The sequence below is a fragment of the Mustela nigripes genome, chromosome 14 (assembly GCF_022355385.1).
Source record: "Mustela nigripes isolate SB6536 chromosome 14, MUSNIG.SB6536, whole genome shotgun sequence".
Taxonomy (NCBI): Eukaryota; Metazoa; Chordata; class Mammalia; order Carnivora; family Mustelidae; genus Mustela; species Mustela nigripes.
Genome location: NC_081570.1, coordinates 32,661,697 through 32,679,514, shown reverse-complemented (window position 1 = coordinate 32,679,514; position 17,818 = coordinate 32,661,697). Strand labels below are relative to the sequence as shown.

Here is a 17,818-nt window from a genome sequence, read left to right as displayed (position 1 = left end):
ATGGACATTGGGGAGGGTATGTGATTTGGTGAGTGCTGTGAAGTGTGTAAACCTGGTGATTCACAGACCTGTACCCCTGGGGATAAAAATATATGTTTATAAAAATAAAAAAATTAAAAAAAAAATAATAAAGAATAAGAAAATTCAAAAAAAAAAAATTATTATTACCCTAAAACCTAATATTATTGGAACTTTCACTCTAATTCTATAATTAAGCTTCTATGTAATTTAAGAGACTAAAACATTTTAAAAAGCAATTATTAATTCATGCTTTTGGATACACAATATATAAAGATGTAATTTTGTGGGGCACCTGGGTGGCTCAGTTGTTAAGTCTCTGCCTTCAGCTCAGGTCATGATCCCAAAATTCTGGGATCAAGCTCTGCGTCGGGCTTCCTGCTCAGTGGGAAGCCTCCTTCTCTCTCTCCCACTCCCCCTTATTGTGTTCCCTCTCTCACATTCTGTCTCTCTGTCAAATAAATTTTTTATAAATCTTTCAAAAATTCTCAAAAAAAGATGTAATTTTGTGATGTCAATTACTGAGAACAAAGCTGTAAATGAGCAAAGTTTTTGCATATTATCAAAGTTGAACTGACATAAATTCAAATTAAAGTATTATAACTTTAGCATGTTAAATGCAATCCCTATGGTAACTGCAAAGAAAATAGTTACAGAACATACTCAAAAGGGAATAAAAAGGAATTAAAATGTTTTATTACAAAAAAAATCAACTATATACAAGAGAGACACTTAAGCAGGAAATGAGGAAAACAAAAAGCTATATGGTACATAGAAACAAATGATGAAATGACAGAAGTCCTACTTTAATAATTACTTTAAATGTAATGTAATCTCTCAATAAAAACACAACATGGTTCAACCATATACTGTCCACAGAAGATTCACTTCAGATCCAAAGATGCAAAGAAGGGGCAAGCAAAAGTATGCAAATAGTAGCCAAATAGGGCAAAGCTAGTAAAACTAATATCAGACAAAATAGATTTTAAATCAAAAAAGATTACAAGAGACAAAGAAGGGCATTATATATTAATAAAAGTTTCAATACAGCAATAAGATATAACAGTACTTAATCACTGACCAAAATATATAAGGCAAAATTGGCCAAATTAAAAGAAGATGTAGACATTTCTACAATGAGTTGGAAACTTCGATATCCCACTTTCAATAATGGATGGAACAGATATAAGAGAATTAAGGAAATAGAGGACTTGAACAACATAATAAATCAACAATATCTAACAGACATATATAGGACACTCTATTCAATGACAGCAAAATACTCTTCCCAAGTACACACAGGACACTCCAAGATAGACCATATTTTAGGCGATAGACCAAGTCTTAATAGATACAAAATGTCTTCTCCAACTACAGTAGGATGGAGACAGATTTAATAACAGAAGGAAATTTAATAACAGAAGGAAAACTGGAAATTTCATATATACATATATATGTATACAGATATATATGGAAATTAAACAACTACTCTTTTTAAAAGATTTTATTTACTTATTTGACAGACAGAGATCACAAGTAGGCAGAGAGGCAGGCAGAGACAGAGAGAGGGGGAAGCAGGCCCTCCACCAAGCAGAGAGCCCGATGTGGGGCTCAATCCCAGGACCCCAGGACCACAACCAGAGCTGAAGGCAGAGGCCCTAACCCATTGAGGCACCCAGGCACCCCTAAACAACTACTCTTAAACAACCAATGGATAAAGAAGAAATCACAAGAGAGATCAGGAAATATCCAGAGATGAATAAAAATAAAATATGAAACTACAACATTCAAAACTTAGGGGACATAATGAAAGATGTGCTAAAGGGGACATTTATAGCTATAAATGCTTATATTAAAGAATGAGAAAGAACTGAAATCAACAACCTAATTTTATGATTTAAAGAAGTATAAAAAGAACAACAAACTAAGTTCAAACACAGCAAAAAGAAATAATAAGAGTCAGAGCACAGATAAAATATAGAAAAACAATACAGAAAATCAGTGAAACCAGAAGTTGGTTCTTTGAAAAGATCAAAATTGACAAACCTTTAGCTAGAATGACTAAGAAAAAAAGAGAAGACTCAAAATACTAACATAAAAGTTAAGAATGCATTCTTACGAATTTTACAGATAAAAAAGCATAGAAGAAAGTACGTTGAACAATTGTACACCAATAAACTGGATAACCTACATGAAATGGACGAATTCCTAGAAACACAAAACTAACAAAGACCAGGGATACAGGGGCGCCTGGGTGGCTCAGTGGGTTAAGCCTCTGCCTTCAGCTCAGGTCATGATCTCAGGGTCCTGGGATAGAGGCTCACATTGGGCTCTCTGCTGGGTGGGGAGCCTGCTTCCCGCCCCCCTCTCTGCTTATCTCTCTGCCTGCTTGTTATCTCTCTCTTTATCAAATAAATAAATAAAATCTTAAAAAAAAAAAAAAAAACATCTGTACCCCAATGTTTATAGCAGCAATGGCCACGGTCGCCAAACTATGGAAAGAACCAAGATGCCCTTCAACGGATGAATGGATAAGGAAGATGTGGTCCATATACACTATGGAATATTATGCCTCCATCAGAAAGGACAAATACCCAACTTTTGTAGCAACATGGATGGGACTGGAAGAGATTATGCTGAGTGAAATAAGTCAAGCAGAGAGTGTCAATTATCATATGGTTTCACTTATTTGTGGAGCATAACAAATATCATGGAGGACAAGGGGTGTTAGGGAGGAGAAGGGAGTTGGGGTAAATTGGAAGGGGAGGTGAACCATGAGAGACTATGGACTCTGAAAAACAATCTGAGGGGTTTGAAGTGGCAGGGGGTGGGAGGTTGGGGTACCAGGTGGTGGGTATTATAGAGGGCACGGATTGCATGGGGCACTGGGTGTGGTGAAAAATAATGAATACTGTTTTTCTGAAAATAAATAAATTAATTAAAAAAAATTTTTTTAAATCTTAAAAAAAAAAAAAAAGACCATGGATACATATGTGGTTCAATCAGTTAGTTGTCTGCCTTCAGCTCAGGTCATGATCCCAGGGTCCTGAAATCAAGTCCCACATCAGACTCTTTGCTCAGCGGGAAGTCTGCTTCTCCCTCTGCCTGCTGCTCCCCCTGCTTGTTATCTTTCTCTCTAGCAAATAAATAAGTAAAACCTTAAAAAAATAAAAAAGAATCATGCTATAACTAGTAGGATACTGATTCAGTAATCAAAAAGCTCAGGTACAAAGAAGAGCCCAGGCCTGATGGCCTCACTGGTAAATTCTACCAAACATTCAAAACAGAATGAACACCAATCCTTCTCAAACTTTTCCCAAAACTTGAGAGGGAAGTAACACTTTATAAATCATCCTGTGGGGCCAGGTTACCCTGACATGAAAGTCGGACAAAGATACAAAATGGAAGAAAAAACTACAGACTAGTATCCTTTATGAGCATTGAAGCAAAAATTCTCAACAAAATATTATCAAATTTAACACCATATAAGAAGGGTTATACACCATGACCAAGTGAAATCTAGTCCTGAAATTTAAGTATGGTTCAACATACAGAAGTCAAGCAATGTAATATACCACATTAAAAGTATGAGGGAACATTGACATGATCATCTCAAATGATGCAGAAAATGCATTTGACAGAATCCAACACCCTTTCATGATTTAAAAAAAACATGAAATAAACTAGGAATAGAAGAAAACTATCTCAACATAATAAGAAATTTTTAAGAAACTTACAGGGAACATCATATTCAATGGTCAAGGATTAAATGCTTTTCCTTTAAGATCAGGAACAAATCTTTCACCACTTCTATTCAATGTAGTATTGGAAATTCTAGTCAGAGCAATTAAGCAAGGAAAAGAAAGACATTCAAATTAGAAAGGAAGAAGTAAAATTATTTCTATTTGCAGATGATATTATCTTATGTAGAAAACCTTAAAGATTCTACAAACAGTTAGACATTAACAAATGAATTTACCAAGTAACAAGATACAAAATCAACACACTTTTACACACTAACAACAAGGCAATCTGAAAAGGAAATTGCAAAAACACTTCCATTTATAGTAGCATCAAAAAGAATAAAATAGTTAGGAATCAACTTAACCAAGGAGATGAAAGACTTGTACAATGAAAACTATAAGACATTGCTGAAAAAAATTAAAGAAAACAAACAGAAACATATTCCACGTTCATGAATCGGAAGACTTAACATTGTTAAGATGTCAATACTACCCAAAAGATCTACAGATTCAATGAAATTCCTATCAAAATCCCAATATCATTTTTGCAGAAATAGAAAAACCCATCCTAAAATCCATATGGAATCTCAAGGTATGCTGAAATCATCTTGGAAAAGAATAAAGCTTCAGGACTCATATTTCCAGATTTTAAAATTTACTACAAAGCCAGAGTAGTCAAAATAGTGTGGTATAGGCAGAGACACAGACATATAGAACAATGAAATAGAATACTGAGACCAAAAATTAACCTTCATGTATATGCTCAAAAGATTTCTGACAAGTGTGCCAAGACCATTCAATGGGAAAAGGCCAGGCTTTTCAACAAATGATGCTGGAATAACTGAATATCCATATGTAAAAGAAGGAAGTTGTACCTTAACAGCAAATATAAACGTTAACTCAAAATGAATCAAAGATTTAAGTGTAAGTCTTAAAACTGTAAAACTCATAGAAGAAAAAAATGGGAAAAGCTTTACAACATTGGATTTGGCAATGACTTCTTGGGTATGATATAAAAAGCACAGACAATAAAATAAGAAATGGACAAACTGGACTTCATGAAATTTAGAATTTTTTGTGCATCAATACAGTGAAAAGGAAACCTATGGAATGGAATAAGATTTTCAAGTTATATATTGATAAGGGATTCATATAATAAAAATAAGTAAAGAGTTCCTAAAACTCAACAACATAAAAACAACATGAGTTAAAAATAGGCAAAGGAGGGGAACACCTCAGTGGCTCAGTCAGTTAAGCATCTCCCTTCCCCTCAGGTTGTGATCCCAGGGTCCTGGGATTGAGTCCCACACTGGGCTTTTTGCTCAGCAGGGAGCCTGCTTCTCCCTCTGCCTGTGGCTCCACCTGCTTGTGCCTGCTGTCTCTCTCTCTCTCTCTCTCTCTCTCTCTCTCTGAGAAACAAATAAAAAATTCTTTAAAAAAAAATAGTCAAAGGACTTGAATAGGTATTTCTCCAGTGACGACATATGAAAAGTCAATGAGCACATGAAAAGATGCTTAACATCATTAATTATTATGTAAATGCAACTCAGACCACAGTGAGAAACCACCCTGCATCCATTAGGATAGCTTGCACCAAAAATAGAAAATAAAAAGTGTTGATGATGATATGGAGAAACTGGAACCCTTGTGTACTGTCAGTGAGAATGTAAAATGGTGCAGTCATTATGCAAAATGGTAAAATGGTTCTTCAATAAAATGAAAGAGAATTACCATATGATCCAGCAGTTCTACATCTAGGTATATACCCAAAGGAATTGAAAGCAGGGACTTGAACAGATATTTGCATACTCATGCCCATAGCAGTAAACACACAGCCAAAAGGCTGAAGCAAGTCACGTATCCCTTGAGGGATGAATAGATACACAGAATGTGGACTATACAATGGAATATTATTCAGCCTTAAATTGGAAGGAAATTCTGACATATGCTGCAATGTGGATGAAACTTGAAGACATTAGCTGCTTGAAATGTGAATCAGAAAAGGACAAATAGTATATGATTCCCCTTTTATGAGGTACTTGGAGTAGTCAAAATCATAGAGATAGAAAATAGAATGGTGGTTGCCAGTGCCTGGGAGAAAGGCAGAAGGGGAGTTACTGCTTAATGAATATAGAGTTTTAGTTTTACAAGATGAAGGGAGTTCTGGAGGTGGATATCAGTAATGGTTACACAACAATATGAACGTGCTACCACCACTGAACTGCACACTTAAAAGTAGTTAAAATGAGGGGCACCTGGATGGCTCAGTGGATTGAGCATCTGACTCGATTTCAGCTTAAGCCATGATCTTAGGGTTGTGAGACTGAGCTTCATCTTGGGCTCTGCACTCAGTGCGGAGTCTGCTTCTCTTCCTCTCCTATGCCCCTCCCCCTGCTTGCATTCTCTCTAAAATATATAAATAAGTCTTAAAAAGAAATAGTTAACATGATAAATTTTCTGTTATGTGCATTTTACCGCGGTAAAAGGCTTTTTGGGAAAAAAAAAAAAAGGCAAAACAAAGACTTTTGCAGACAAACAAAACCAGAAAGTTTATCACTAGTAGATCTATACTAGAAGAAATGTTGACTTGTGTTCTTTAGGCTAAAGAAGTATTGTACCAGATAGAAACTTGGGTCTATGCAAAGTAATGATGAGCTCTAGAAATGGTCAATATGTGGTTAAATGTGAAAGACTTGTTTTCCCTTTAAAAGGTAATAGGCTGGGATGTCTGGGTGGCTCAGTCAGTTAAGCGTCTGCCTTTGGCTTAGGTCATGATCCCAGGGTCCTGAGATAGAGCCCCTCATCGGGGTCCCTGCTCAGCAGGAGGCTTGCTTCTCCCTTTCCCACTCCCCCTGCTTGTGTTCCCTCTCTTGCTGCGTCTCTGTCAAATAAATAAATAAATAAATAAATAAAATCTTAAAAATAATAAAAGGTAATAGGCTAAGGAAAAATAATAACAATGTATTATAGGGTTTAGAACAACAAGTGTTGTTCCTTTTTATTAACCATTAATTCAACTTACCTCTTTCCTCTCACATTTTACCATAAGCATCAAGGTTAAACCATACCTTACACATTTTGTTTGGAAATCACCACAAATAAACATCCAAGTTCATCACTTAAAGGTTCTACTTTCCACTCAATGGTAAAATGTAACTCAACCACATTCTCTGTTACTTTATAACAAGGATCGTCTCTTTTCCAGAGTCAAACAATATGTTGCTCATTTCTCTCTGAGGCCTCACCAGAAACACCTTTGATGTTCATATTTCTAGCAAGATACTGGCAATATATGTGTTCTCTGAAATGACAGTAGCTTTCCCTATAGCTCTCACTTCTTTCTGAGCTCCCACCAGAACCACCTTTAAGTTCATATTTATACCAACAGTCCCTTCAAGGCAATTTAGGCTTTTTCTGTCTAGCACCTCAAAATTATTCCAGCCTCTACATATAATACAATTACAAAGACACTTCTCCAGTTTTAGGTATTTGTTATAGAAGTACCTCACTTTCTGGTACCAAAATGTCAACGAATTTCCTAGGATTGCCATAACAAATTACCACAAATTAGGAGGCTTAAAAAAACAAAAATATATTCCTCATAGCTCTGGAGTCAGAATTATGAAATCAAGCTTCAGCAGAGTCAAGTTCCCTTTGAGATACTGGGTAAAATCTTTCCTTGCCTCTTTTAGCTTCTGGTGGTGGCTGTCGATCCTTGGCACAGCCCATCACTCCAACCTCTGCCTCTGTCAGCACATGGCACTTCCTGTGCATTTCTGTCTTCACACAGCATTTCCTCTTCATATAGGTACACCAGTCATACTGGAGTAGGGTCCATCCTAATGCCCTCATTCTAACTTGGCTACATCTGCAAAGACCCTGTTTCTAGATGCGGTTGTATTCATAGGTACCGGGGGTTAGGATTTCAACACATGTCAGAGGAGGCACAAGTCAGTCTATGACAGAGACTAATAAATAGAATATATAAAGAGCCCTTGCAATAAAAAGACAAATAATGCCATTAAAAATTGGCAAAGGATATAAAAAGACATTTTCTAAAGAAGATATACAAATGGCCAGTAAGTGTAAGAAAAGATGCTTAATATCACTTGGGAAAGTCAAAATTACATTAAGATACTACTCCACACCCACTAGGATGGCTATAATAAGAAAGACAGAATATAACAAATATTGATGGTGTGGGGAACTCATAGAGTGCTGATAGGAATGTTATATGGGGCAGCTGCTTTGGAAAACAGCCTGGCATTTTCAAAAGGTTAAACATAAAATTAACATGTGACTGGGGCACCTGGGTGGCTCAATGGATTGAGCCGCTGCCTTCAGCTCAGGTCATGATCTCGGGGTCCGGGGATCGAGTCCCGCATCGGGCTCTCTGCTCAGTGGGGAGCCTGCTTCCCTCTCTCTCTCTCTGCCTGCCTCTCTGTCTACTGTGATCTCTCTTTGTCAAATAAATAAATAAAATCTTTAAAGGAAAAAAAATTAACATGTGACTTACCAATTCTACTCCTACATACATACCCAAAAGAAATGCAAATATGTCCACACAAAAAAATTGTACATGTATGTACATAACAACATTATTCCTAATAGCCATGAAGTGGAAACTACCAAATGTCCATCAACTGGTGAATGGATAAACAAAATGTGTTGTAACCCATGCAATGAAGTATTATTTAGCCATAAAAAGAGATAAAGTACTTATTGATGCTACAATATGCTTCAGACTCGACAAGATTAATCCAAGTGAAAGAAGCCAGATGTGGAAGACCACATACTGTATGATTCCATGTGTATGAAATGTACCAGATAGGCAAATTCTTAGAGACTAAAAGCAAATTAGTGGTTGCCAAGAGTCTGGAGGCTAAGGGAATGGAGATTGACTACTAATGGATATGGGGTTTCTTTTGGAGAGATGAAAATGTTCTGAAATTAGATAGTGGTGATAATTGTGTAACTTTGTGAATATACTAAAAACCACTTAACAATATACTTTAAAGGGGTGAATTTTATGGTATGTAAGTTATAGTTCAATTTTTTAAAAGAATAGATGAAATTACACATAGGTAAGAACTGCGCGCTGAAAACGATAAAACATTGCTGAGATAAAGACTCAAATAAACAGAAAGATATAGATCATGTTGACACATTGGCAGACCCAATATTGTTAAAATATAAATTCTGCCTCAGTTGATCTGCAGATTCAGTGCCATCCCAATCAAAATCCTAGCAGGCATTTTTGTCAAAAATGACAAGCTGATTCTAAAATGTATATGGAAGGGGCACCTGGGTAACTCAGTCAGTTAAGCATTTGCCTTCAGCTCAGGTTATGCTCCCAGGGTCTCCAGGCCTCTCTTGCTCAAATAAATCAATAAAATCTTTTTAAAAACATATATGAATGCAAAGAACCTAGAACAGTCCAAACATCTTTGAAAGAAAAAGTTGGAAAGATTTTCTTTCTGATTTCAAGACTTACAATAAAACAACAGCATGATATTATCCTACAAACAAATGTTTAGATTAATGTAACAGAAGAGAGTCCAGAAATTGAGCTGAATAACAGATTTTTTATAAAGGTGCCAAAGTAATTAAATAGTTATCTTTCCAATAAATCATTCCAGAATAACAGGATATACATTTGGAAATAAATGAACCTCAAACCTCACCTCACACTATATACAAAAATTATCTCCAATGGATCATAAACCTAAATGTAGAAGCTGAAACTCTAAAACTTTTAGAAGAAAAGAGAGGACAAATATTTTGTGTCCTTGGTATAGACAAAATATCTTAGATGGCTTATATGTCCTATAATAAAATTTTAAAAGAAAACTTTGATAAATTGGGTTCCATCAAAATTTTTAAAACAACTATTATTCATAAAACACTTTTAAAAATGAAAAGACAAGTCATAGACTGAGAGAAAATATTTAAAGTACATATATCTAATGAAGGACTAGTATGCAACATATATAAAGAATTCCTAAACTTAATATACATATAATTCAGTCAAAAACAAAATATTTAGATTGAGGTTTCATAAAAAAATGTATACTAATGGCTAATCGGCACATCAAAGCATACTCATTGTCATTAGATACTTTCAAAAGTCAAATTAGAACCACAGTGAGGGATGCTTGAGTAACTCAGCTGGTTATGTGTCTGACTCTTGATTTTGGCTCAGGTTACAATCTCAGAGTCGTGAGATTGAGCCCCATGTCTGGCTCCATGCTCAATGCAGAGTCTTCTTCAGATCCTCTCTCCCTTTGGAGATCTTCCCTGCCCCTTTGCCCCTCTGCCCATTCGCACTCTCTTTCCCTAAAATAAATAAAACTTTACAAAATGATAAAACCCTTGTGAGATACAACTACATGTCCCCTAGAATATCTAGAACTCAAAAGACTGACAATAACTATGTTGATGAAAATGAGAAGCAACTGAAACTTCCATACTATTGTTGGTAGGAATGTAAGATAGTACTGCCACTTCAGAAAGCAGTTTGGCAGGTTTTTTTTATAAGGTTAAACATACATTTACTCTATGACTTGATAATTTCACTACTAGGTATTTATCCAAGAATTTAAAAAAACAGGTATAAGGATATTAGTGGCAGCTTTATTTTTAACAGTCAAAACCTAAAAACAATTTGAATGTTTATCAACCAGCGGGTGGGTAAACAATTTCTGGTATATCTAAATACAGGGATATTACTAAGCAATATAGAAAAAATGAACTACTGACAGGCAACAACACATAAATATCAAAAGCATCATTATAACTGAAAGAAGCTAAACACAGAAAAGTATATACTAGATTATTCTACTTACTTGAAATTCTAGAAAAGTTATGATAATAGAAGATGGTGGAGTAAGGACTGGTGGGAGGTGGGGTTAATGGCAAAGGGGGAGGGAAATTTATGGATTAATGAATATGCTTTCTTTCTTGATTGCAGTTATAGTTATAACTTGATTATAGTTATATATAGTTATAACTTGATTACTTGAGAGCTTGAATATAGTTATAACTTGATTCCAGGCTGTAGTTATAGGTATACCCACCTGTCAAAATTCACTGAACTCAACTCTTAAAATATGTATGTTTATATTGTATTAAACATTTCAATGACGCAAATTTTATAAAAGAAATGTAATAACTTTTAAACATATGAAAATGCCCAATTTCACTATAAATAGATAAAGATGCATTAAAACTACACTTAGATACCCATTCTCAGCTCTCATTTAGTAGACAATATATTCAGCTGGTGAATTCTTTAAGAAACTGATTTTTACAAGCATTGTGTAAGGAGAGGAAAATGGCATAATTCTTTCTGAGGAGTATCAGACAGTATCTACCTGAATTGTAGATCCATCTACTCTAATCCCATAATACCATTTCTGTGATTCTATCCTACAGAAATACCCACATATTTGTGCAAAAGACCAGAAACAACCCAAGTGTCCATCAAAAGGAGACTGGTTAAATAAATCATAGTACATCCACACAATAGAAAGCAAGACTGCTTCTAAAGAATGAGGAAGACTTCGGGGCGCCTGGGTGGCTCAGTGGGTTAAGCCTCTGCCTTCAGCTCAGGTCATGATCTCAGGGTCCTGGGATTGAGCCCCACATCTGGCTGTCTGCTCAGCAGGGAGCCTGCTTCCCCCTCTCTCTCTGCCTACTTATGATCTCTCTCTCTCTCTCTCTGTCAAATAAATAAATAAAATCTTTAAAAAAAAAAAAAAAGAATGAGGAAGACTTTTTTGTATGATATGGAAAGATCTCTAGGAGCATCTTAGTAAAAAAAAAAAAAAAGAATCCAGGAAAGGAGGAAATCTGAATAAATACTCAAATTTTTTATATTTGAATAAAGAAATACTGGAAACTAATAAGAAAACTAAATAAGAAACTAATCAAAATGGTTACTAAAAATAAACTTGCCTTTTTTAAAAAAGATTAATTTATTTATTTATGTATTTAACACAGAGAGAAAGAAAGAGAGAGTTTGCACAAGCAAGGGGAGCAGCAGACAGAGGGAGACGGAGAAGCAGACTCCCCTAGGACCAGGAAGCATGATGCAGGGCTCCATCCCAGGAACCTGGGATCATGACCTGAGCCAAAAGCAGATGCTTAAATGACTAAGCCAACCAGGTGCCCCTCAACTTGCTTTTAATTAGAGCACCCTGAGTTCCTTATTTTTTTTTAAGATTTTTTTTTTTTTTTTATATTAAAGAGAGAGTGGGAGAGTGTGAGCAGGAGAAGGTATAGAGGAAGAGGGAGAGGATCTCAAGAAGACCTCTACTGAGCAGGGAACCTGACTCAGGGCTCAATCCTACAAGCCTGAGATTATGACCTGAGCCAAAATTAAGAGTCAGACACTCAACCGACTCAGCCACCAGGCACTCTGAGTACTACTGAGCTCTTTGGGAATAGTTTTGGTAAAAGTTACTGAAGTGTTGCCTGGAAATTCCTTCTTTCCTTCCCTCCACTCCTCTCTTCCACCTTCTCTGCTCTTTCTCCCTTCCTTCCTATAAAAATGCACTGCTTCTATGTAAGAGGGTTTCAGAAGAGAAGGAAAGATAACAGTTCCCTGGGTCAGAGCCAAGAAATCCTATAGCTGTAGTTTCCATAATACCTAAGCATAAGGGCCTTTTTAGCCAGAGCTACTCCATCTTGGTTTAAAGCCATTTTATTGTTTGTGCAGTAAAACTTAAACTGACCCTGCCCCCCCACCACCCCGAGAAACTTACTTAGAAGCAAGTCTGGGAAGCCAGTAAAATATGGTCAGCCAGTTCCTAATAACAAAGCCCAGAATTACAAGGCCAAGTCGGCCAGTTCCTGATAGCAGAGTCCAGAATACAAGAACAAGTCAGGCCAGGTGGAGACATCCAATCAGTAAGAAACACGCATACTTTTTCCCTAACCACCAAAGAATGTAAACCCCGCCTTTTGGGCGCCAACCTTGAGCACCAATTCTGACCAGAACAATAGGTTAGGTCAAACAGCTACTATAGGGTAAATTGTAATTCAATTGGCCGCCTGCATGTGGCCTAACATGACTATACAATGTTACAATCTCATTGGCTACCTATATGTGGCCAGATTTTTGCTCTATAAAAATTAGTCTATAAAGCTGGGAAGGGTCACTCTCCTCGGAGCGGCCCTGGCTGGTCAGTTTGATTTCTAATGCTTGGCATAGTTTAAAGCTTTGCATAACTTCAATTTTGTTTACTTCTAATGCTTAGCATAGAATAAAGCTTTAAATAACTTTCACTTGTCTCAGTTTCGTTTCGTTTAATAACAGACCTAACATAAGAGATCTGGGCTATAGGGACGAAGGAGCTACAATAAAAACTAGCTCAGCAACAAGGAATGTCACTCATCGTAGGTAAGTAAGAGGAAAGCCCCCCCCAAAGCAGTCTAGCTCCTTGCCTTGAGTGTCTGACACAGCCCTATCTAAAACATACGGGCTCCCACTGCATTCCAGCTTGATGGTGATTGCTTTGCCCACCACTGCAGAGGCTGATCATGCTGAAAAGACCAGAGACCATGCACAGCATCTAAGCCTTTCTGGTTCTTTACCCTAGTTTGTTCCTTTAAGTGGGACTTCAAATACCCACTCCATCATCATTGGTTGATTCTATAAACCAATTTCATTTTGATGATTAAAAATGCCCAAATTGGTTATATCTTTGTACAATTCCTTTTTTTTTTCTTTAAAAAAAAATATAGTCCATTATATTCTTCATATAAATTTTCCCAGCGGGGAAGATGTGAACAGAAACACATCCTCTGTACCCCAATTTCTTCCTCTACTCTAACTGGCCAAGCAATAGAAGAAGACAAGCAATAAGAGGAGAAAATCAAATAATTAGTATAATCACTCAGTGTACTCTGCAAAAATGCAACTCACTTCATAATTTGAAATCAGAAATAATAGACTTTAAAATACCTGTTCTCTCTGTTCAGCACCCACACTTTTCCCAGGGGAGTGGTTTCCAAGTTGCTTATTCTCTTGAGATTCACGAATCTCTCCTTTAAGTCTTTCAACCTTAAATACAAAAAGTATTTTAAATATGAGAGGATGGGGTAGGGGAGGTAGTTTGCTTTGTTTTTAAAAGATATAAGTAATACATGAATACATTCTTCATGAAAAAATTTCAAACAACATATAGGTATACAGAGTAAAAAGTGAATTTTTCCCTAACATAACCTTACCCCACAATCCCATTTCCCTTTCCAGAAGTATAACAATGTTTGGGATACACCCTTCTTAAATTTTATCATATATGTGTGTGTATGTATTACATACATAAGTATATGTTGGTATTAAATACGTAAATGTAAAAAGACTAAGACAACTTGAACAGTTGTTGTCTACTCATTTTTTATGACTGCATTTTAAAAATAACAATAAAATATACATAATACAAAACTTACCATGTTGACCATTTTCAAGTGCACAGTTCAATATTAGTAAGTACATTCTAATTATTATGTACCATCACCATCATGGATCTACAAAATTCTTTTCATCACGCAAAACTGAAACTCTATGCTCATTAAACAAGAATTCCCTATTCTGCCCTTCCCTCCCCCCAGTCCCTGGCAACCACCATCCTATTTTCTGTCTCTATAATTTTGGCTATCTTGGTACCTCATAAAAGGGGAATCATATACTATTTGTCCTTTTTTGTCACATTTCAATTTGCATAATGTCTTCAAGTTTCAGCCATGTTCCAGCATAGGTCAGAATTTCCTTCCTATTTAAGGCCGAATAAAATTCCATTGTATAGTCCACATTCTGTGTATCTATTCATCCCTGAAAGGCTTCAACCTTGGGGCTGTTGTGGATAACACTGCTATGAACACGAGTGTGCAAATATCTGCTCAAGTCTCTACCTTCAATTCTTTGGGTATATACCCAAAAGCAGAATTGCTTGATCATATGGTGATTCCACATTTACTTTTTAGGGAAAGTGCCATGCTGGTTCCTACAGTGACTGCAGCATCAATTTTTATTCTCAACAAGGCACAAAGATTCCAATTTCTCCAGATTACCATCAATATTTGTTATCTTCTGTTGCTTTGATGAGAGCCAATCTAATGGGTATTTAGTCATTCTTGCAACAAAATTACTTGAGCGCTTATTATTGTGTGATACACAGGTGTTGTGTGAGATGCTAGAGATATGGTTGTAAAATGAATATAAACTAAAATTGAAGACACATATACCCAGAACTTGGAAGTATGTATTAAAAATCAAAAATTACTAAAAAGAAATGGTTCACAAATGTGACACAACTCAAACTTAAATTATATTAAAAAGAAAAGATCTAAAAAAAAGAAAAAAAGAAAAGATCTTAGGGGTGCCTGGGTGGCTCAGTGGGTTAAAGCCTCTGCCTTCGGCTTGGGTCATGATCCCAGAGTGCTGGGATGGAGCCCCACATCGGGCTCCCTGCTTGGCAGGGAGCCTGCTTCCCTATTCTCTCTCTGCCTGCCTCTCTGCCTACTTGTGATCTCTGTCTGTCAAATAAATAAATAAAATCTTTTAAATAAATAGATAGATAGATAGATACATACATACATACATTCTAAAAACAAATTACATTAAACAACTTACCACTTCTCCAAGCACTTTTTTTTCGGAGTCAAGTGATCGAACCCGATTTCTTAAAGCCAGAATTTCCTTGTCCAGTCTCTCATTATGTTCCCTTGCTTTTTGTAGGTCAACTGAATCTAAAACAGAGAACAGGACACAGTTGGCTCAACTGGATCAAAGTTTCAATTGGAGGGACTAACTTTAAAAACCAAAGAGGTGCTGTTTCCTGCCTTCTCTTCAGTCTTTCCATGTCTCTACATATGTGACTCTGCACGGGAGAGCTGCTACTCTCAAGTCCAGCCCTAGAATATTCTACCAACCTATCGAAACAGAATCTTTTTCTCACACCAAACTAATGAGCTGGATTTTTTGAGAATAGGATTTCCAGCAATAAAGGCTCTTTGAGTTAAAGCAGTGGAAACTATGTTCTAAGATTTATACAAATGAGAAAATTATCTTCCCATCTTGCTTATGCTCCTGTCTTTCTTACATACCATATATACTCCTAGACACATATCTTCTACTCAGCAAGAGTAGCACCCCACAGATGACAAGTGCTGAGCCATGAGCACTGAATGGACAGATTTTCCTGGCTGAATCAAGTTTATGCACCAAAGCCATCTTTCTGTCTGCCCCACAGCCCATAAAACGGTAGTCCTCTCTGAGCTTAGCACCTCAAGGTAAGACCTGCTCCTTCCAGTGCTCACCAGTTTCAATATTGCAAACTTGCTACCTGAGACTTTGCTGAATTTGTAGCTGTTTCTTTTGAGCTATTTCTGCTCATATTTCTCTTATTTTTCTTCTGCTGCTTTCAAGTCTCCTTTGTTTTCCTTCTTCATCACCTGTTCTATATCAATTATTCCTTGTGCTTTTTCTTTCCTCCTTTTTTTCTTTTGTCCCCTTCGTATTTTTTCTCCCATATATAATTTTTTAATTTGAAAAGTGCAGAAAACCCACCAAAAAGAAAAAAAATCATTCATAATCCTACCCTGTATGTGTGAGTGAATGTGTATATATAATGAGAGAGACAGAGACAGTTTTTTGCCTGCACAGTTTTTAAAGATTTAAACAATGCTACATAATCTGTCTGCAAGTTTACCACTTGTGACTATGTCATAGATGTCTTTACAGGAAAATCCTTATAAAGTCACTTTCCATTTCTCATTTGGAACTATTTTAAATTAGTTTTTTAAATTCATTTTTTAAATTTTTTTATTAACAAATAATGTATTATTAGCCCCAGGGGTACAGGTCTGTGAATCGCCAGGCTTACACACTTCATAGCACTTACCATAGCACACACCCTCCCCAATGTCCATAACCCAACCACCCTCTCCTACTCACCTCCTCCCCCCACCCGCCCCGCAACCCTCATTTTGTTTTGTGAGATTAAGAGTCTCTTATGGTTTGTCTTATTTTTAGATTAGTTTTACTGGTCCTTGCTCTTCCTATAAATGGAATCTTAATATATGTATTTTTTGTGTCAGGCTTCTTTTGCTCAATATATATTTTGGGGATGCCATCTGTCATATCGATAATTTATTCCTCTCTACTCTTTAGTCCATCTTATTCATATACCACTTATTAATATATCAGTCTTCATCTAGTCTTATTTTGTTCTGCACAGTGCAGCACTGTCCCAATGTGCCACAATGTGTGTCAATTTTCCCCTACTGAAGAAGATTCAGGTGTGTTGCCAGTGCTTTACTCTTACAAACAATTCTAACATCATTATCCTTGTTTATCAATCTTTAGGCATTTATGACATTATTTCCAAAAAATAAATCCCCAGAAATGGGACAGCTGGATTGTAAGATATGTGCATTTAGAAAATTTGATAGATATTGCCAAATTACTCTTTATTTATTTTTTAATGATTTTTTAAAAAGATTTTATGTATTCGAGAGAGAGCAAGAGACCGAGAGAGCATAAGCATATGGAGAGGCAGAGGGAGAGGGAGAAGCAGATTCCCCACTGGGCAGGGAACCCGATGTGGGGCTCAACCCTTCCAGGATCCTGAGATCATAACCTGAGCCGAAGGCAGATGCTTAACTGACTGAGCCACTAAGGTGCCCCCCAAATTACTCTTTAAAAAGATTGTAGAAAGTTACATTTTGTGCAATGACACCGCCCATTTCTCCACACTGAATGTTACCAGAATTTCAATTTTCATAAATCTTAAAAATGCATTTGAATGGCTCATTGTAAACAATGATTTATTTATTTTAGAGAGAGAGAGAGAGAGAGTAAGGGGGGTGCAGAAAGAGAGGGAGAGAGGAAACCCAAGTGGACTCTACAGTAAGTGTGGAGCCTAACGCAGGGCTCAGTCTCACAACCCTGAGATCAGTCAGGCCTGAGGCGAAACCAAGAGTGGGACACAACCAACTCTACCACCCTGGCACCCTAATAATGACTTGTTTTAAATGCAACATTGTTTTGC

General features: G+C 36.5%; 1 protein-coding gene across 3 annotated transcripts in view; it reads right to left on the bottom strand.

Moving 5' to 3' along the window:
* Nucleotides 1-17,818, bottom strand: part of CCDC30 (coiled-coil domain containing 30) — a 116,139-nt gene that overhangs the window by 67,593 nt on the left and 30,728 nt on the right. For all 3 annotated transcript variants that reach the window (XM_059374375.1, XM_059374376.1, XM_059374374.1), the window contains exons 9-10: nt 15,400-15,515; nt 13,729-13,827 (exon numbers count right to left, since the gene is read on the bottom strand). In XM_059374375.1, coding sequence (XP_059230358.1) covers nt 13,729-13,827; nt 15,400-15,515 — 215 coding nt within the window. The remainder of the gene's footprint in view (nt 1-13,728; nt 13,828-15,399; nt 15,516-17,818) is intronic.